Source organism: Schistocerca piceifrons, chromosome X (assembly GCF_021461385.2).
Source record: "Schistocerca piceifrons isolate TAMUIC-IGC-003096 chromosome X, iqSchPice1.1, whole genome shotgun sequence".
NCBI lineage: Eukaryota > Metazoa > Arthropoda > Insecta > Orthoptera > Acrididae > Schistocerca > Schistocerca piceifrons.
The window spans coordinates 718,442,488-718,464,561 of record NC_060149.1 but is presented as its reverse complement, the minus strand read 5'-3'; the positions used below and the strand labels follow the sequence as shown (position 1 = coordinate 718,464,561).

At 48.5% G+C, this 22,074-nt stretch overlaps 1 protein-coding gene across 1 annotated transcript in view; it reads left to right on the top strand.

Moving 5' to 3' along the window:
• The window catches only part of LOC124722672 (vicilin-like seed storage protein At2g18540), a 118,177-nt gene extending 98,224 nt beyond the window's left edge, over positions 1 to 19,953 (top strand). Inside the window, exon 2 of the mRNA XM_047247816.1 lies at positions 18,642 to 19,953. Coding sequence (XP_047103772.1) covers positions 18,642 to 19,953 — 1,312 coding nt within the window. The remainder of the gene's footprint in view (positions 1 to 18,641) is intronic.
• The last annotated feature ends 2,121 nt before the right edge of the window (positions 19,954 to 22,074 follow it).

Below are 22,074 nucleotides of genomic sequence, written 5' to 3'. Positions count from 1 at the left end.
GAGCGACCCTGGTGGAAGCCGCCCTGACATGGAGACAGTAGGCCACCTGACTACAGGACCCAACCCAACCGCCAACACCATTTGTTCCAGCGGCTTACGAAGAAAGTTGGTAAGGCTCACGGGCCAATAGCTTTCCGTATAAAGCGGGTTATTACCGGATCTGAGCACCAGAATGATGCTGCTCTCCCACAATTTAGATGGAAAGACACCATCACACCAGATCTGGTTGAAGACGAGATATCGCTTTTAGTCAGACAAGATACTTTTAATCATCTAACTGTGGACCCATCTGGCCCAGGAGCTGTGTCAGGCCGATGCGCTAGGGCACTGAGGAGCTCCCACTCTGTAAATGGGGCGTTATAGGATTCACTGTGGTGTGTAGTGAACGAGGACTTTCCCTTCCATCCGCCGTTTGGCAGTGCCAAAGGCTGGGGAGGTAGTTCGGTAATGCAGATGCTCTAGCACATTGCTCAGCTAAGTGATCGGCAGTTGCGTTTGCGTCAGTAGATAACACGCCATTTATGTTAACACTGAACACCAGTTGGCGCCTGGTACCTGGCAACTCATTTTATCTTTGCCCCAACTTGGGAAGGTAACACATGGCACTATGTGTCTAGACGTATCTCTCCTAACACTCCTGCTTCCGTCGTTTGTTATGTTGGCGAACGCCGGTAGAGCTGCTTAAAGGCTATGAGGTGCTCCAGGGAAGGGTGCCACTTATGCTGCTTTAGAGCTCGCCGACGCTCCTTTATTGCTTCAGTGACTTCCAGCGACCACTAAGGGACTGCCTTTCGCCAGGGCACCCTAAACAGCGAAGGATCGTTTTTTAACGCATAAACGATTGTTGTAGTCACCCACTCAACCATCACATCCTTGTTACTGTGTGGGTGAGAGTAAGCGCCGACAGCAGAAGTGAAAGTTTCCCAGTCCACCATCTATAAAGCCTACCTAGGCAGCCGTCTGTGGGCCTAATGCTGGGGCAATGATAGGAAGATGGTGAAGTGGTCACTGCAACAAGTCATGGATGGGAGAAGTTCTGGGCTCCATGTTGATAAATCAATGGCCCACTAGCTACCATGAGCCACACTGAAATGTGTGCCAGCCCCAGTGTTAGAGGCAGAGGTTGAACAGACAGTAAAGTTTCGACATCTCTGCCTCTGCCAGTAAGCAAGGTGCCACCCCAAAAGGGGCTATGGGCGTTAACATCTCCCAAAAGTTGGCAAGGTTTAGGGAGTTGCGCAATCAGTGCAACTAATACATTCAGGGGTACTGGATGAAGATATACATTGCAGACAGTTCTTTCCTGTGTCATCCCTACTGTGACAGGTACAGCTTCTAGAGGAGTTTGAAGGGGCAGTTTCACTACAGACTGCGTTTAGGACAAACGCAAATTCCACCAGACACTATTTTAGTCGATATAGTGCCTCTAATATCACTTATAGTTGCAGAGGGCAGGGGTCCACGTTGCTGAGAGCCACGTTTCCTGGAGGGCAATGCAGATAGCAGGTATAAAGCTTAACAGTTGCCATAGCTCACCCAGGTGGTGGAAAAAACCGCCCCAATTCAATTGGAGGACGTAGTCATCGTGGGACTGGGAAGGCATGGAGCATTCAATGAGGCAGTTTGCACCTCAGGGTCACCTGCTGCCACTGACTTATTGCCTGAGCAGTCTATATCCATTGTGTTTGAGGGCCCAGCGAGATCTAGGTCCTCAGCGGACGCCAGAATCTCCATCTCATTCACAGACACACAGCTTGAAGGTAGCAGTAGTGTGGGTGCCACCGGAAGTCCCTTGGTCTTGGGGATCTTCGTTTTGGATCTCTCCTGTTCCTTGGGTTTCCCTGGCTCTGAGGACTTCACTGATCCAGTCTCCAGGATTGAGGAGTGTAAAGCCCTACAACCAGCTGCTTTTGGGCTCTTCAGCAACTGGTGTTATCTTTCCCACTAGCAGAAACCTGGGAGGGGAGTGACTCAAGGGACCCCTTCCTGCTGAGAGAAGCTGAAGAAGTCTTTCACTTCTCTGGCTTAGAAGTGGGGACAGACGTCCCCAATGGTTTGAGGGGTGTTGCTCCCGAAGTACATGGTGCAGGAGCAAGAGGGAGGGAAACGCCGCCGCCGCCGCCGCCGCCGCCGCCGCCGCCGCCCCCCAACCATCAAGAGCGCAAGTGTAGTCTTCTGGCTCCGAGAGCTGACTGGGGCTGGCAGAGCTGATGGGGCTAGAACTGCTGTAGTGTTAGCCTAAGGTTGTGTCATACATACAGGACATAGGCATTCAAGTTTCCTCTTAGCCTCAGTGTAGGTCAGTTGAACCAAGGTCACTTACTCCATGATTTTCCTTTATTTCTTGATAATCCCGCAGTCTGGCGAGCAAGGCGAATTGTGCTCTCTGTAGTTGACACAGATGGGAGGCGGGGCAAACTGAGTATCGGAATGTGATGGGCATCCACAATCTCGCAATGTGACACTGGAAGTACGGTGGGAAGACATATGGTGAGACTTCCAGCATTTAAAGCATCACATTGGTGGAGGGATATAGGGCTTTAAATCAAAGTGGTAGACCATCACCTTTGCCTTCTTGGGTAATGCATCACCCTCGTTATAAGATGAAGCCACTGGTGGCAACCTGATTATCCCTTGGACCCTGGTGGACATGCCAAAAGAAATGTACACCTTGCCACTAAATAGACACGCAGCTCAGACTGCAAAATAAGGCCTCTGTAAAATATGATACCCTGAGCCATATTTAAGCTCTTCTGGGGTGTGATAGTTACAGCAAAATCCCAGTTTGTCACAACTGACTAACGCCCATGACTGGGCTGAGGATGGTATTTTGATCAAGACTGACCTTCATCTAATTTTGGACAAGCCCTCTACCTCCCGAAACTTGTCCTCTAAATGCTCAACAAAAAACAGGCATCATCATGAAAGATTCCCTATCAGCTCTCTAACATACAAGGTACTGGGGCAAATAAGATCTGCTGCCATCCTTAGCCTGACCTTCCCATGGTGTGGCCAGGGAGGGGAAAAATTTGGGGTCTTACTTCTGTGCATTGGATTGAGCCCAGAACGCTTCGAGACTGTCGTTTGACCATCAGCAGGAGACTATTTACTATGCTTCATCGTGTGTCATCCAACCTGATGCCACCCACTCCAACCAGGGGCCCTCTCCACAGTAACCACCCAGCTGCAGCGAAGGCCACCTGGCAGGATGGCCATTGCTGGAGTCTCGAATCCCCAAGAGGATGGGCATCTACCCCTTGGCATACGTGGGGAGTTAGTGTTATCAGCCTAGCGATCCCTGTGTGGTCAGGGGGCTACAATGAACAGGTACATTGGGGCCCCACCACAACAGACTGGCCACCATGCTGGATGTCAGGTGCGAATAAGTCCATTACCATCGCCAAAAAGAAAGACCCCACAAACAAGTGTGGAACCCATAACTAAACATCGAGCTAGAGCTCCAGATCAGGTTGGACTGCTGTACGGCGACAAATGTACTGCCCGCAGTTCAAGGGTGAGAAGTTAATACCATGCGAGAGTGTCCACAGAATTGCGACAGATGGCACCTAGGAGCTGCCACTTTGCAGATGCTGCGAAGTATGCACTAGCCCAGGTACATGAATGTGGGGGTTGTGAAAGTGCTACAATATTTCGACAGACATTTGTAGAATTTTTTATATTATGTAAATAAAGTCACCATAAAGTGGAAGAGTGGAAGCCAAGTGCGAAAACCCGATATTTCTTCGAACACTTCCTAGACAGTGGCCATCGTAGAACACAGGGAGGCAGGTAGCATTTTCAGTCTCTCATAAGACTTTTCAATAGTCCCTTACGTGTACAGTTTTGAGAGACAACTGAGAAGGCCTCCATATGTTTCTCTGTATTCCCGAGGTGCCAGACTCCTGGCTAAAATCAGATCCTTTTTTCTTAGATACGGTAAGGCTTTTCAGCGCCACGCTGAAGTGCTCTCAAACTAATCTGGCAGAGTCGTTCAGCTTTGTGTATGCCAGACACCCCTTACAGAGCCAAGGACAGCACTTCTTAACATCTGCCACTCGTCTGTGGCTGTAGAGGAAGTGTCAGAAAAACAACAAGCAACTGAAGTGGGACATTTTCTTCCTCATAGTCTAGCTATCAAGTATTTTTTTTTTTTTTTTTTTTTTTTTTTTTTTTTTTTTTACAGTATACTGATATGGCTCCAGTTTGCAAGGAGTCCGTTGTGTAAAGGGAAGTAGCATTTTATGACAATATGGCAGAATAAATCTTCCGTGAAGTATCTTAAATTTCAATCTGACACAGTTATCCATGCATTCATCTCCATGTCTACTGGCTTTGACATCCTCAGATTCCTTTCTGTGTTGGATGGCCTCTTAGTCCTGGGCTTCAGTACAGCATTCCACTATGGTCCTACCCCCCCTGATCCCCACCTCATAAATCCACTATGTCCGAACTGTAGTATCTGCAAGCAATAGACACCGCATGTGGATTTCGAATCTCCGAGTGGCCATTCCGCCAGCACAGTATAGCATCGTGTACCACTGGGTAGCGGATTTACAGCAGAGCCATTAGGCAGGGATCGAGGAGTAGGATACAACTTAAGCTGATCTGAGCATCACCCACCAAGCTGGAAAAACATAACAGGGTTCCTAGTTGCAAACGGCCACTTGAAAAGTTTTCGTGGAGATGGATGCATCGCGCTAACGTCACACCTACCGCACTCGTACCGCCGATTCCGGTAAGTTTAAAGAAGTGTACACAATTTTATACGAAGTAATGTCTACAGCCAAACAAATCTCCGTTGAGTTTTGGCAATGTTTCTGACGGACACTGCTGTCGCCGCCAAGATGGAAGCATTGTTCGATGGGAATGGATTTGCAGTATCCCGGAACAGCGTTCTCTGGCAGCGAGCGGTACAGTGACCGAAGATGTGGCCCCGAAGTTCTTTTACTTGTTTGATGTCTCCTGGCACTTCAGCCAAGACAATCCTGGCATCAATTTGTTATATATGGTTGACGGCCCACAACGTCGTTTTATATGTTGTTCTAACCGGCGTCTTTTCTTATTCTTCGTCTACATTGACGTCTGCGTCTATATCTACACTCCTGGAAATTGAAATAAGAACACCGTGAATTCATTGTCCCAGGAAGGGGAAACTTTATTGACACATTCCTGGGGTCAGATACATCACATGATCACACTGACAGAACCACAGGCACATAGACACAGGCAACAGAGCATGCACAATGTCGGCACTAGTACAGTGTATATCCACCTTTCGCAGCAATGCAGGCTGCTATTCTCCCATGGAGACGATCGTAGAGATGCTGGATGTAGTCCTGTGGATCGGCTTGCCATGCCATTTCCACCTGGCGCCTCAGTTGGACCAGCGTTCGTGCTGGACGTGCAGACCGCGTGAGACGACGCTTCATCCAGTCCCAAACATGCTCAATGGGGGACAGATCCGGAGATCTTGCTGGCCAGGGTAGTTGACTTACACCTTCTAGAGCACGTTGGGTGGCACGGGATACATGCGGACGTGCATTGTCCTGTTGGAACAGCAAGTTCCCTTGCCGGTCTAGGAATGGTAGAACGATGGGTTCGATGACGGTTTGGATGTACCGTGCACTATTCAGTGTCCCCTCGACGATCACCAGTGGTGTACGGCCAGTGTAGGAGATCGCTCCCAACACCATAATGCCGGGTGTTGGCCCTGTGTGCCTCGGTCGTATGCAGTCCTGATTGTGGCGCTCACCTGCACGGCGCCAAACACGCATACGACCATCATTGGCACCAAGGCAGAAGCGACTCTCATCGCTGAAGACGACACGTCTCCATTCGTCCCTCCATTCACGCCTGTCGCGACACCACTGGAGGCGGGCTGCACGATGTTGGGGCGTGAGCGGAAGACGGCCTAACGGTGTGCGGGACCGTAGCCCAGCTTCATGGAGACGGTTGCGAATGGTCCTCGCCGATACCCCAGGAGCAACAGCGTCCCTAATTTGCTGGAAAGTGGCGGTGCGGTCCCCTACGGCACTGCGTAGGATCCTACGGTCTTGGCGTGCATCCGTGCGTCGCTGCGGTCCGGTCCCAGGTCGACGGGCACGTGGACCTTCCGCCGACCACTGGCGACAACATCGATGTACTGTTGAGACCTCACGCCCCACGTGTTGAGCAATTCGGCGGTACGTCCACCCGGCCTCCCGCATGCCCACTATACGCCCTCGCTCAAAGTCCGTCAACTGCACATACGGTTCACGTCCACGCTGTCGCGGCATGCTACCAGTGTTAAAGACTGCGATGGAGCTCCGTATGCCACGGCAAACTGGCTGACACTGACGGCGGCGGTGCACAAATGCTGCGCAGCTAGCGCCATTCGACGGCCAACACCGCGGTTCCTGGTGTGTCCGCTGTGCCGTGCGTGTGATCATTGCTTGTACAGCCCTCTCGCAGTGTCCGGAGCAAGTATGGTGGGTCTGACACACCGGTGTCAATGTGTTCTTTTTTCCATTTCCAGGAGTGTACATCGGTACTCTGCAAATCAACTTCAGTGCCTGGAAGAGCGTTCATCGAACCACCTTCCCAATAATCCTATAGTCCACTAACAGCAAGCGGAAAAAACATGTTTCTTCCCTTGCAAGCTCTGATCTCACTTTATTATGCCGATCGTTTCTCCCAAATTAGGACGTCAACAAAATATTTTCGCACTGAGGAGGAAGATGGTATTCGACATCCAGGAGAAGATCCAGCCGCAACAAGAAACGGCTTTGTGTTAATGATGCCGACCCCAAATCTTATGTCCGTGACACACACCTTATTTCTCGGTAATAAAAAAACCTGTTTGTTAACTTTCTCAGGATACTCCGTTAATCCTATCCGCTAAGAACCCCGCCCCGCCCAACGGTACGCCAAAAGAGGACGAACAAGCGTATTGTTTGCAGTCTAGTAGACCTGTTTCATCTTGTTTGTGTTTTGCCAATAAATCTCAGTCTTTGGTTCGCCTTCCTCTCAACATTTTCTATGTTTTTTTCCCAGTTTAAGTTGTTCGTAACAAATAGCTAGTGGTTAGTTGACTTTACAGCACTGCCGCTAAGGCGATAAAGGTGTCCACTGATGCCCCCTTAACTAATAGGGATTCTCTTTAAGTAAAAATAAGAGTGTCGTTGCCCTTCATGCACCAGACACCACAGCAACTACTTCAAGGAGGGCTGTAAAGCACTAATATAGCCACCCTATCAACTGCAGTTCACAAAGTTGTAATTGAACTGCGAAGTGAAGTTTAAATTAGTACCTATGTAAGGGAGGGAAGGTAAGGGTTGTGTTAGTTCATACAGCTTTTGAACCTAGTTTTTTTGCTGTAGAATGCGAGCCACAATGATCAGAGATTTCACTGCAATACAGATCTATTTTGGCACGCTCCAATATTTTGTGAAGAAAAAGTGAAGCAAGCAATGGAATATTAGCAACGATATACTAACTTATCGTTTGTAGCCATGCACTGATCACACCGTTGCTCACAATAAGATTTCTCTAGGGTATTCTTTTTCTGTAGAGGAACGAAGTTTTTCGAGATAAAGTGTGATTCCAACATAGCTTTGCGTGTATCTCCCATATTCTGAACGCAGGATTTATACCACACTGTCAATGCCGTTAGCAAGAATTTCCTCCAGCAATATATCTGCAATATATCTACACTCTTGTGCCTATGTTTACTGGCACTGTGTATGCCTATGGCATTCCGTATGTACTAATGTTCCAACTATTCCGCCTAGTACGGAACGGCTAGTGAGTCTTAGCACAGCACCCTTCAGTTTGACAGAAAAGTAATAAGCTAAGTCTGTTCATATGGATTACTCTGCAGTGGCCCCGCTGGTGTACTGGAACTCATTGTAATTGGCGACGATCTATGAGGTATTTCTATCCGCTTTCTTCAGTCATTTCCCTAAATCGCTTAAGGTAAATACCGGAATGGGCGTTTAACAATCTCACATTCCCATCTGCTTTCCTGATGAGTAAGTTTACACGAAGGACTGGTTACATGGACTTCAGTTGTTTGCTCAACTAGCAGAATCATGAAACTCTGCTGATTTCTGTTCTTATGGGGTCTCACCCACTTCAGTTCTAATTTCCCGGGCTGTTGCAAAGACACTGGATATAATTATCACCTTGTTTCCTTTGATGACACTGACTAACCATCCCCTCCTTGTTGAAACCGAGCTTTTGCTCTACCACCTCGTTCATGTAGCTAACTATAACTTTTGACATCTGCAAATCCCTTTACGCCAAATATGAGCAGATCACGCTGGAATGGTTCTGTATTTGTGGCTGTGCGAGGAGGAATGTTTCCAGGTTGATGATTGCTTTATGTGATTGTCGATCTACTGCACAGCAGTGTAGGGAGTGCTCTAATCTCGGTGCAACAATACATCCTTAAGGATTAAATACTAGCTGATCAGTCTCCAGCACACACATTACGGATGTTACATTGGCAGTATGCAGACCAATGTGAGGAAGCTGACTTTATCCTGGGCGAAGAACCTGAATTTTCGAGAAGTTAGCTGAAATGCCTGCTTTAAGGTGAAATAAAATTACCCGTTTCTGGCGCATCTCCTTCCTACCCCACCCCCAACCGACTAAGTTTCCATAGCTTATGTGCATACCACTGGATGAGGCTTCACAGTGTCTAGACCAACTATGTCCCATCGCTCCAAGACCAAGGCCTGAAATCGAACCAATTATCTGTCTCATCGCTCCAAGACCTGAAATGTCTAATATTTCGCATATTAAGGCATTAAAGCAATAATTCAGCCTACAGCAACGTCCCATGTAGTAATTGTCATCGACTGACATGCTTCCATTCTCTACAGAGGTACCAGTTCAACGATGGCCACACCGAACTACAGTGTCGCTACGGTTTTTGCCTTGGTATTCAACGGCGATATTCGTATCTTTATCAAAGGTGCAAGTAACAGAACGTACACGAAGCTCAAGATGACAATCTAGCACTACAAAGGTTCTTAACATGAACTAATTAGCCACTAAGTGGGACAGTGAGACCACCACCACCACCACCACCACCACCATTACCATTACCATTACCTGTAGAAATTTTTAACTGCTGCAGAAGTCACATCCACTGATGTGGACAAATCTGTGATGACTGGACCCCAGAGAACATCCGGTACTCTGTAGTCGTCGTCGTCGTCGTAACTGTGTGCTGTGTCATCACCTGGTACTGAAAGCCCTGAGGAGTGTAGCATCCCACTGCCTGGGATTGGTTGCCAGGATTCTGCATCTGTAGTAGCGAAGCCTGTGGTGCCGCCTGTACGGTGATGGGTAGCCGTCTGGGAACGCACTGTGCGTGCTGTCCCCACGTCGAATCGTTGAACGAGGGCGACCTCCACGTCGAATCACAGGTTGAGGGCCGTGGTAAGACCTTGATGGGTAACCTCCTGGGAACGCAATGAGAGTGCGGTCTACACGTCGAATCACCGAATGGGGGCGTACTCAACGTCGATTCGTTGAAAGATTGCGACCTCAACGTCGATTCATTGAACGAGGGGCTGCACAAAAATGAATTCCGCATCGTTGATGACAGTGGGCTGGAGGTCGCTAAAGGCTGCATTTTAGATGTCTCGTTGCGTAGATCCGATGTCTCCTGGGGCTGTGAATTTGAAAAATCGCAGCTTTGTGAAAATATTACTCGACAGTCACTTATCAGTAAATTAGTGAACAGTTACGTTATGTACACTCTGACATAAAACTCGACCGGCGGCCGGCCGCTTCAGAGGCTAAGTCCGCGCCGATCGCGACATGGGACAAAAAAAAACTGGCCAACTCGCTAATTCTCCAAGTCCGGTTATCTGCACAATCTGGCAACACTGTAGACTGCGGCACTTCCTGGAGGAAAACTTGTCCCATGATAGAGAAACCCTAGGCTGATTACGCCTGTGGTCTAGCGGTAGCGTGCGTTGTTTCTGTTCGTAATGTCAGTGGATCGAGAGCAGCTGGCATAAAATATTTTTATAGCCTCTGAATGCTGAAGACGTGAATGTAATGGTAGCGCAGATTCAATCTATTTCGCTTTCTGACACACCGATATCAAAATTTTACTCAGTAACGATTTTGCGGCAGATTTCCTGCAGACTTTTCTCCTCTGGGCGCCGTATGCGGCAAAGCCCCGGGATCTATTTGCTGGCTACTGGCAACGGCCGTGGCGACAGCAGCGACGCTGCACTCCCCCGTTCTTTATCGAAAGCGCCTGCTCCCGCTCATCGCTTTTGATGATTTAAAACGCTTTATTATTAAATGTTGCTCCACAGAAAATTTCTACGATTTCCATTCACGCTCAAAAGCAACGGAGACAGACGCCCTGATTAGTAGGTGGGTATTATATTACATTAATCGGCAAGAGCTGAGTATGGCCCGAAATTAATTTTATAGACTGAGATGAAATTAAACCACCTCGCTACATCCGATGAATTTATAAATGCTTCATACCTCGTTTCTTTTCCTTTCAAACTAAATTATTTGTGCAACTTTTGGTCAATGTTAGGATGTTTTCGTCAAGCCAGAGTGAGCGTCTGTGGTGTAAAGTGTATTACAGTTCTTGTTTCATTTCTTACGGTAACTCTATGCGACAAACTGTGTGAATACCTTGCAATGCACGTTCTGTAGCAGTTCAGGAACACTGCACATTTGGAGTTCCATGTATGGGTTCATGAAGTATTTAATGTTGATCGGAAGTGATAGTTAAGGTCATCAGATTTAGACCAGAAAAATTTGTCGTATTGGAGGTTTCAGAGAAAGGCAACAAATTACTAACGCCGGTGTTAGAAAACGTCTACAGCTAAATGCTATTGCAAAAATTTAGAAGAGGGGAACTATATTAATCAACATGTGCACGTCATAAACAACCTTCTGACATGTTAGACCTATATGACGAACAAAGCTCAAATTTATATCGTTGACAGTCTCTTTGAATCTTTTCAGGATCTATTTTACAGTAAAGCACCTTGGCATTTGCAAAGCAGACATCCATGATATTAACTTAATTTACTAAGTCGAAATCGGACGAAGATTTATGTTTAAAGGCATTCTTCAGATTTCGTATAAAGAATTTTTACTAGCAGTTTGCAACTCCATTAATTAAAATGGAAAATAAAAGGTTGTAGTCAGCGGCTTCCACCTAGATTGGAACTCTTATGTCATTCAGTACGAGCACCGCAACGCACGGGGGACCTTTTTCAATTTTGCTTTTTTCTTTTACTTTTTTTGACGATTACCCCTTTTTTCTCATTTTAAAGCCCCTTAGGAAAATGGCACTAAAAAAGAAACTAAGTGCCACCGACTTTTCATCCTATAACAAAAAAATCTGGTCCACTTCAGGCGTTGGCTCCTGACTAACCTACCCAGAGAGCTGCCACTATACCAGGTGAAATATGGGAATTCAAGGTTAGGGCTATCCTTAAAAACAAAACAAGATCTTCCTTTTTCGGAATTTTATTTTTATTTTGATTTTTTTGGTTATTTTTGTTGTGTAACTGATCAGAAGCCTTCTGCGCCCCGCTGGTAATATGTTGAGTCACGTCTTCTCGAAATTGGTGTTTTCCGTTCAATAGTTCAGAAATGTTCATTGGTTCAAACAGGAAACCACCTTCACTCTTGGCTTAACACATTCCAGCTGCGAGACGGGTCGTGGAAAGCACTCCCAAGGAAGTTCGAGAAAAATTGTATTTTGGGTGGCGGACAACGACATAATGACGGTCGTTGAGGTATGTCTAAAAATCGAGTACAGAGTCTACAGTTTGTCCAAATAGGTAGTGAATGACATGTTCGCGAATCCAATTCACAGCATTGGTCTTTGTCCGAGGAAAATAGTCACGTCCCGGAACTAATAATGAAAGGGGAGTATTCCGATTCAGAACGTCCCGCGTTAGAAAAGCCACAATACGACGAATAACCTCTGAGCTAACGACACACTGGCGACAACAGACGGACTATAGTCACTGCGATGTTGCCTGAGCCTCAAAACGCAACCTTGAAACACACAAACAGGTGTTACTGATGTGAAGAACGCTGTTCTTGGAGTCCAGAAATTAATTATACTTTCTAAGTGTCGCATCTTACAGTGGATTATATTGTACGAGTCTTCGATGTGGAAAACGAATGTCAAGTGAATTTAGCGAGGTAACGCAGGCCTACACCCGGAAGTAAATGCACTATCAGTGTTGACAAATACTTGCTACGACGCTGCCATTTCTCGGCTCTTCAGCGAAATGCTTGCCGTGATTCTCAGATACGGTTCTTCAGAGTGGAGACGCGCGCGCACGTTTGGTTTTTATGCGGCGTTCTCCCCTGATGGTTTCTGACGTCGCCTTGTGGGCTATGTATACATTTCAGACATTCACTTATCATTAATCCAGAATGATACAAGTTTCAGCTTCCGGCGTGGAAGAAGGCTGTTGACGCCGACATATCATTTCAACGTAGGGAAAGCAAAACGGGTCATTCAATGTTTCTCATTCAACATAAAGCATGTGAGAATTTTCCGCAACGCTCATAATCATCTAAAAATACAAACGAAGTAAAAATACATCTGAAGCTTATTCGAATTGAATGTAATTTAAGATACCAAACGCTTTGCACCTCGATGTCGAATTTGTCCACGTGCAATCTTTTGCAGCATACACATAGAATGTCATGATTACCACGAGAATGAAGAAATATGTTGGTACGGATGGAAGCAAGAAGAGACGCAGTCAACAAATATTCGATTCCTCATGGCATTCATTTCATTTGCGACGTAAGAAGAGTTAAAGCGGGATATTACTTTCGTTGACACGAAAGATATGCCGCACGTATTGATAACGAGGAAGTCTGCGTCTTCATACGTTTCCTCCTTGAAATCTGTATGCTCTATTATATACTAAGTAGCCTGATCACTGTTTCAGTAATGTTACCCTCTTGTTTGACCCCGTAACGATGAACAGATTCCAAATGCATGTCTCTGCATCAAAGTAGCTGTTCGAACCCTCCCTGGGTTGATTTTTGTGTTTTATTGCTTGGAATTCCTGAAGCAGACCACTGTGCCTTCCCCCCTCGTGGGTTAGGTCTCAAAACTAAACCGCTTTTTATCCAATGGCATAATTTATTCAGACGGCATCAGCACATGACTATCAAACAAAGCCTTCCATTTACAGTTGCAACACTAACCAGCACTGACCGAAGTGTAATCCACGGTCATGGTCCGAAATTAGCAGCTGTCTGCTTCTGTGGCAAAGTCCGTACTACACTTTCGATTCTGCAGCACCATTTTATCTGGTAACACTGTAGTTGTAGAGTTGTGCCAGCATGTCTGTCCTCACACTGTCAACTTTATGTATCTCACTTCTCCTGTAGCGTTGATCACGAGGACCCGAAGTAAAAGAGTATTCTGCATGACGTAACATTCAATATTCCCTTCTTTCATAGACACTCTTCATGTGCATCGATACCAAATAGGAATGTGAACACTCTTGCGAGTGAGAGAATGACAATAACAATCGTAACAAGATCAAATAATGAATGTTTATTCGAACGCAGAACGAGAATGGCTTTAAATATAAAAGTCTATATCCATATCTATTGATCTTTGAGTTGGCACAATGCAAATTTATTCTTAGATTTAGTTACTGAATCTAGTTCGGGATGTTTGCAGAGAAAAGGAAAAGTCGGTACTTTTCGCTAGTGTAATATAATGTGAACCAGCAACTACCCTTTCCTTAGAACACGACTCAAGCAGGTCCCCAAGTAGGTACCAAGGCACTGCTGCATTCTGTTCCCTGACATTGCTCTGATGACGGTTAATGCAGATAGTTCCGATTATGAGATACAAAACGTATTGCAGGTTAGTTCCTAGGATAGTAACATGAAATTTGCGTTGTAGACGGCACATGAACGTGACGACTATCCATATTACTCATCAATATAAAAAGACAATATTATGGGAATTTAGCAGGATTACTCAACATGAATTCTGAAATTGGGTGACTGACCGCACAGGTGCTAAACGTCGTCAGGAGTATACGATGTCCTAATTGCATTAGGAATATGAAGATCGTCTTCGACACCTCGCAACTTTCACATTGCTATCTCTACCCTACTCCAGACAGCCCTCGGTGAAGTTGCTCTACGTTGCCGATGTAATAGAAGGCCTTCAAACCGACAAAAAAGCTGTAACTGTCTCTCAGAAGTCGAGACCTGGCCATATGCATAATCTCACAGTGCTGTGGAATCCAAACGTTCTGGAGGAATAGTTGTCGAGTTCTGGAGCTGTTGTAGCTACGTGTCAGCTAGTAGCGTACATAAGATGTCGCGAGTTCGAATACATTCAGTGCTACATTTTTTAAAACGCAATTCTGCTGTCTGCTGAAGTTATCAATCTAATGGAACTTTGAACATAATTCCCTTCACTTCTCAACCCAAAGTAGTCGCATGTGGAAAAAGGGCTAACTACTGTAACATTTTGTTCTATTCAGGTTTAATAGACAGCAGGCAGCAGATGCATCTCGAAGATGTGTAGGGAGAGCGCATCGTGCCATAATATGTCAGGAAAGTATATTCTACATTAGCTGTCATGTGGTAGTGAGATTTTATTCTTCTTCAAACTTTGTTTAACAGCTTTAACTCAGAACAAGTTTTCTACATGCATGCAATCAAACTGCACGTGCATTGTCATACTGTCATAGGTAACAGAATTCACATATATCGTTGATTAATTTCTCTCATGTTTACTATTGTTTTAACAACACTAAAGGAAACCTTACGAAAATTGTGCACTGTATTATAAGAAATGAAATAAAACTAATCACGATAACCTTACGACGAAAGTATGTTTTAATAAAACCGAGTATCTGTACACAAACGTGCCTCTATCGACACGAATTAGTAAAATACTACTCACTTAGATTTTGATTGGGTCTGTGTTTAATTGGTATGCTGTCTCATACTCAAGAGGTATGCCAATGTGGCATTTCATAAATATAGTTACGTATTCCTAGAAACCCAAAATTCGTTTGTCAGCAGCGGAAAGAGGCGTTACCTGTTGTGCAGCATTGTAAGTTTTTCAACATTGCACTATGAGCTGAAAGTATTTTTTTGCGATTTCCTTATTGATGTTTGATCCGACTGCTTGTAGCTCTTTCACAGAAGGGATAAAAACGTTGCAATCAGTGAGACGAACTGCGAACCATAACAGACGCTTTTCCACAGGTCAGCACGTTACCACATAGCTACGAAGAGGCATGGGTCTGAGTTTTCTCTTACGAGGGCAACAGTGCCTAGAACTCGTAAATCGCTATTTAAAGGTCGAGATTAGTTGCGATTTCCACCTGCAACGACTTTCCTGGGCTGAAAACCGTAAATTTACAATCTTTTGTTACCCTTCAGGCGATAATAACTCAGATTATGCAATGGAAATGACAGGTAAAAATCAAGTGAACTTTGAGGCTTAATTCCGTGCACACCAGGAAGTAACTCGTCGATCACAGAGTTGCCAAACATACGTTGCCTTGTTGCCAAATCTCAGTTACAGTACCAGCAGGAAGAAGACAAACCGATGTGCTCCTACAGTGGGCTGGGAAGTGACCATAGCTGGTGTCTCCAAGTCGCGGCTGCTACGGCCTGGAATACGCAATGCGTCTGATTCGCTTACTGTAACTAGGTTTGGGGACTGGAGCGTAGTTACTAATAATACTAAGAATTGACTGCAAACTAAGCATCATAAATCAGTAACTCTCATTTTTGTTTTTATATTTCTTTCGTAAATGTACTCAAAATTAAGAAACTCATTCACAGGCGGTTTCGTGCCTCGCCGATAGTCTAAAACATCAAACAAATAAAAGTAAAAAGAATGTGTGTGTGCGTGCGTGCGTGCGCCCGCGCGCGGAACCGCGCGCGGGTGTGCGCGCGCGCAACCGCGCGCGCGCACGCACACATTCAGCAGCAGTGAGAATGACTTCCGTGAGGTGGGCCACCTGACGATCGCAGCTTGTAAAGGTTTGATCCTGAAAGGTCGCCCTGGAAGAGAAGAGCCCCCAGTCTGCTTTGGAGATGGTCCAACTAGAGGAGCACGGAGAGGGGGTATGCTGCAGGAGATGGATAACACACGGGAAGTGGTCGCTCGAATATGTATCAGAAAGCGCATACCACTCAAACCGGCGTGCAAGTTGGGTAGTACATATAGAGAGGTCTAAATGGGAATAGGTGTGAGATGTGTCCGAAAGAAAAGTAGGGGCGCCAGTATTGAGGCAGACAAGATTGAGCTGGTTGAAAAGGTCTGCTAACAAGGAGCCCCTCGGGCAGGATGCTGGAGAGCCCCAAAGGGGATGGTGGGCATTGAAGTCTCCAGTTAACAAAAATGGTGCAGGTAGCTGAGCAATAAGCTGCATCATGTCTGCCCTGGTAACGGCAGATGACGATGGAGTGTAGACGGTACAAATGGAAAATGTAAAAGTGGGGAGAGTAATGCGGATGGCAACTGCCTGCAGGCCGGTGTGCAATGTGATGGGATCGTAGTAAATATCATCCCGGACCAGCAACATAACCCCTCCATGAGCCGGAATACCTACCACAGGGGGTAGGTCAAAACGCACATAGGTGTAGTGTGCCAAGGCAATTTGATCGCATGGGCGTAGCTTCGTTTACTGGAGGGCTACGACGAGCGGACGGTGCAAGCGGAGCAGCAACTTCAAGTCCTCTCGGTTGGGGCGAATGCTGCGAATATTCCAGTGAATAAGTGCCATCGTAAGAAGAAAAGGAAGATGAAAGAAGGGATCACCTCGAAGGCCGCTGAGGGCCTGGCTTCGAGCGAGCACTGCCGCCGCTATCAATAGGCGGACAGTCATCGTCCATTGGGTCTATAGGTTCGTCGGCCATCTTGGTAAGATGACCGGGAGGGGAAGCTTCCTCCGCCGGTGAACGGCCAGATGTTCGGCTACCAGCGGTGCGGCCAGGCGAAACGGATGACGGCCGGGGGCGGCAACCGCTGGGTGGCGCAGGAGAAGAAATGCGCCGTGGCGGAGAAGGAGAACTGTGCTTCCTATGAGCCTTCTTGGAAGGTCGTTTGGTGGAAGTACCGGTCGAAGGCTGGGAGGTCGAGGTACGTAGGAAGTCGGCACGGGACGGTTCCTTCTTGAACGCCCATGCAGCTGACTTCTGGGTCTTCCTCTCAGCAGAAGCTGATGAAGGGGCTCGTGTCTGGTGTGATGGGAGGAAGAGGAGACGTCGATCGCGCGATCTTAGCACTGGCCGAACGGACGACCGTGGTGCTGAAGGTCAGATCGCATGTCTGGGTTGCCACCTCCCTGGTAGTCAGAGGAGAGGCGAGGACAGTACTGTATTTCCCCGCTGGGAGCAGCGTGGGCTTCCTACTAGCCAATAGCTTGCGAGCAGCCGAGGTGGACACTTTCTCTTTGACCCGAATTTCTTGGATACAGCGTTCGTCCTTATAGACAGGACAGTCGCGGGAGGATGCGGCATGGTCACCCTGACAGTTCACACAACGAGGAGACGGAGGTGGACAGTCACCCTCATGGGCATCCCTGCCACAAGTTAAATTTAGCCGCATTGGAACAAGACTGTCGTGTGTGATTGAAACGCTGACACTGGTAGCAGCGCGTAGGTGTCGGGACATAGGGGCGATCAGAAATAACCTCGTAACCCGCCTTGATGCGCGATGGCAGCTTAACACTATCAAAGGTCAAGAGAAGTGTCTGGGTCGGTACAAGGTCATTGTTGACCTTTTTCATGACCCTATGGACAGCTGTCACGCCCTGCTCTGCGAGGAAAGATTGAATATCCTCGTCAGTCAATCCGTCGAGGGATCTAGTATAGACTACACCACGAGACGAATTCAAAGTTCGGTGAGCCTCCACCCGGACATGGGACGTGTACAGGAGTGTGGCCCGAAGCAGTTTTTGTGCCTGAAAGGCGCTCTGTTTCTAGTAGTAAGGTACCGTTACGCAACCCGGTACAAGATTTGACAGATCCAGCTATGGCATCTACGCCCTTCTGGATAACGAAAGGGTCGACAGAGAAAAAATCCTTTCCATCCTCAGAGCGAGATACGATGAGGAACTGTGGGGCAGGCGGTAGTACTTTTGTCACTGGTGGCTGGTCAAGTTTCCGTTTTTGGGCAGAAGTCGAGAGAGATGGAGTGAAATCCATTGCGGAGGAATCCCCCATGATTGCCAGCGTCTCCGATGGCGCGCTCCTTCCTTGTGGGGACGCTCTGAGGGCACTCCAGCCTTAGGTGAATGTTTACACCTCAGGTCACACCTCCCGTGAAACAGATGGAGGGACCAATTGGCATGGTCAGAAGGTATCAGCTCAGGCAATCACCCCTCCCTGGGCCCGGCCTTTACCAGGGGTACGTGCGTGCCTTACTTGTCTACCCAGGGCGGGGAATTATGCGTTACCCTGTCACCGACTACGCGTGCGAACACATGGGTCGGTCTTCAGGCAAGGAGGAGGCAAGGAGGAGGCAAGGAGGAGGCAAGGAGGAGGCAAGGAGGAGGCAAGGAGGAGGCAAGGAGGAGGCAAGGAGGAGGCAAGGAGGAGGCAAGGAGGAGGCAAGGAGGAGGCAAGGAGGAGGCAAGGAGGAGGCAAGGAGGAGGCAAGGAGGAGGCAAGGAGGAGGCAAGGAGGAGGCAAGGAGGAGGCAAGGAGGAGGCAAGGAGGAGGCAAGGAGGAGGCAAGGAGGAGGCAAGGAGGAGGCAAGGAGGAGGCAAGGAGGAGGCAAGGAGGAGGCAAGGAGGAGGCAAGGAGGAGGCAAGGAGGAGGCAAGGAGGAGGCAAGGAGGAGGCAAGGAGGAGGCAAGGAGGAGGCAAGGAGGAGGCAAGGAGGAGGCAAGGAGGAGGCAAGGAGGAGGCAAGGAGGAGGCAAGGAGGAGGCAAGGAGGAGGCAAGGAGGAGGCAAGGAGGAGGCAAGGAGGAGGCAAGGAGGAGGCAAGGAGGAGGCAAGGAGGAGGCAAGGAGGAGGCAAGGAGGAGGCAAGGAGGAGGCAAGGAGGAGGCAAGGAGGAGGCAAGGAGGAGGCAAGGAGGAGGCAAGGAGGAGGCAAGGAGGAGGCAAGGAGGAGGCAAGGAGGAGGCAAGGAGGAGGCAAGGAGGAGGCAAGGAGGAGGCAAGGAGGAGGCAAGGAGGAGGCAAGGAGGAGGCAAGGAGGAGGCAAGGAGGAGGCAAGGAGGAGGCAAGGAGGAGGCAAGGAGGAGGCAAGGAGGAGGCAAGGAGGAGGCAAGGAGGAGGCAAGGAGGAGGCAAGGAGGAGGCAAGGAGGAGGCAAGGAGGAGGCAAGGAGGAGGCAAGGAGGAGGCAAGGAGGAGGCAAGGAGGAGGCAAGGAGGAGGCAAGGAGGAGGCAAGGAGGAGGCAAGGAGGAGGCAAGGAGGAGGCAAGGAGGAGGCAAGGAGGAGGCAAGGAGGAGGCAAGGAGGAGGCAAGGAGGAGGCAAGGAGGAGGCAAGGAGGAGGCAAGGAGGAGGCAAGGAGGAGGCAAGGAGGAGGCAAGGAGGAGGCAAGGAGGAGGCAAGGAGGAGGCAAGGAGGAGGCAAGGAGGAGGCAAGGAGGAGGCAAGGAGGAGGCAAGGAGGAGGCAAGGAGGAGGCAAGGAGGAGGCAAGGAGGAGGCAAGGAGGAGGCAAGGAGGAGGCAAGGAGGAGGCAAGGAGGAGGCAAGGAGGAGGCAAGGAGGAGGCAAGGAGGAGGCAAGGAGGAGGCAAGGAGGAGGCAAGGAGGAGGCAAGGAGGAGGCAAGGAGGAGGCAAGGAGGAGGCAAGGAGGAGGCAAGGAGGAGGCAAGGAGGAGGCAAGGAGGAGGCAAGGAGGAGGCAAGGAGGAGGCAAGGAGGAGGCAAGGAGGAGGCAAGGAGGAGGCAAGGAGGAGGCAAGGAGGAGGCAAGGAGGAGGATTGGTTGTTGGTTGGTTGTTTGAGGTTAAAGGGACCAAACAGCAAGGTCATCAGTCCCTTGTTTCAAATAGACTCCATTCTGCTAACGGGACATCTCAGTATAGTCAGAAAAATAAAACGGATAAAGGGGAAATGTAAAAGGGCAGTCACGTTGTCATTAGTAAAAACAAATGAGGGAAGTTGGCAAGAGAACGAACCCAACACTATGCTGAAGCAGCATAGGCAAGACCACCTGTGACTTAAAAGGTACAACTGCTATAATGCAGAAAGTACGTATGGGAATAGGAAAACTAACCAAGCCTTAAAAAGAAGGGGTAAAAACAGAGTAAAAGGGAAAGAAAAGAGGATTCCGGTCAGGGAGGTGAATCGGGAATCTCTGAACACTGCCTACAGTGGGAGACACCCAAACACTCACCGCCCTGCCCCAACACCAGAGGGAGATTAAAAACTTTAAAACTGAGAATAAAAACCACTCTCCCGGAGGAAACCTAGAACCAGACAGACCATCCGGGAATCGTCAGCCAACATCAAAGGTAAAGTGTGGGGGAGTCTGTACTTAGCACGCAGAGCCAAAAGAAGGGGGCATTCAACCAAAATGTGGGCCACTGACTGGAAGGCTCCACAACCACATAGCGGGGGTGGCTCATCACGCAAAAGGAAACCATGGGTCAGCCTGGTATGGCCAATGCGGAGACGACACAGTGTGGTCGAGTCCTTGCGGGAGAGGCTAAAGGAAGAACACCATGGGCCTGGATTCACCTTAATGGCACGAAGTTTATTAGACAGTGGAGTAGCCTCCCAAGAATTGGCCCATGACTGTGCAAAGTGGGATTTGATGTGAAGCCGTAAATCCGCTGCAGGAGGGGTTACAGAAAACGGGGGGTAAGTAACTGCTCCCCCTGCCAAACGATCAGCGAGCTCATTACCCGGGATACCCACATGGCCCGGGACCCATAGGAAGTCAATGGAACAAGCAGCACGGTGAAGATCAGCGAGATGGTCATGGATGGCAGAGACCAAGGGATGGCGCGAAAAACACCGGTCAATAGCAAGAAGGCCACTCATCGAGTCCGTACATAACAAAACGCGGTTGTGTTGGGATTGTTTAATAAAGGTAAGGGCCCGGGAAATTGCCATCAATTCCGCAGTAAACACCCCACATGAGGGTGGCAGTAGATGATTTTCCGTTCCAACAAAGGACGTGAAGGCATACCCAACATGATCAGCAGATTTAGAGCCATCAGTGTAAAAAACAACAGCATCCCGAAACTCCCATAAAATGTGGCGGAAAAAGGAACGGAACACCACCGGGGGGATGGAATCTTTCGGACCGCGGCGGAGATCCATCCGAATTCGAGGCCGAGGAACTAACCAAGGAGGGGTGGAGGGGAGGGAGCGAGGAAGACAGGACAAACAAGGAAGCCGAAAATCACGGTTAAGAGACGCAAGGCGCAGCCCAACCGGTAAACCCGCCCGAGGGCGGGAGTCAGGCGGGCTACGTCCATGGTCTGGGAATAGGATAGAATAGGAAGGATGAGCGGGAGAAGAACGGATAGTAAGGGCATAAGACACCAGAAGCTGGGACCGCCGAACAGAAAGGGGGGATCCCAGCTTCAACCAGGAGACTATCAACAGGGCTAGTAGGGAAGGCACCGGTGGCCAAACGGACACCACAATGGTGGACTGGATCCAGCACGTGCAGCGTGGAAGGAGCAGCTGAACCATAAACTTGACAACCATAGTCCAAACGTGACAGAACTAGAGCACGATAAAGACGGAGGAGGAGGGAACGGTCCGCACCCCAGGAGGAGTGGGCAAGGAAGCGAAGGACATTGAGTTTACGGAAACAACCTACCTTTAGGAGTCTGATATGGGGCAGCCAAGTGAGCTTGTTGTCGAAAAGAAGACCTAGGAAACGAAACTGTGGAACCACAGGCAATCTTTGTGCAGCGAGATAGAGCTCTGGATCAGGGTGGACCGTAGTACGGCGACAGAAGTGGACCACCCGCGATTTTGAAGGAGAGAATTGAAACCCGTGTGAGAGGGTCCATGCAGAGGCACGCCGTATAGCCACCTGGAGCTGCCGTTCTGCAGATGGCATCGAGGAGGAACTAACCCAAATGCAGAAATCATCCACATACAGG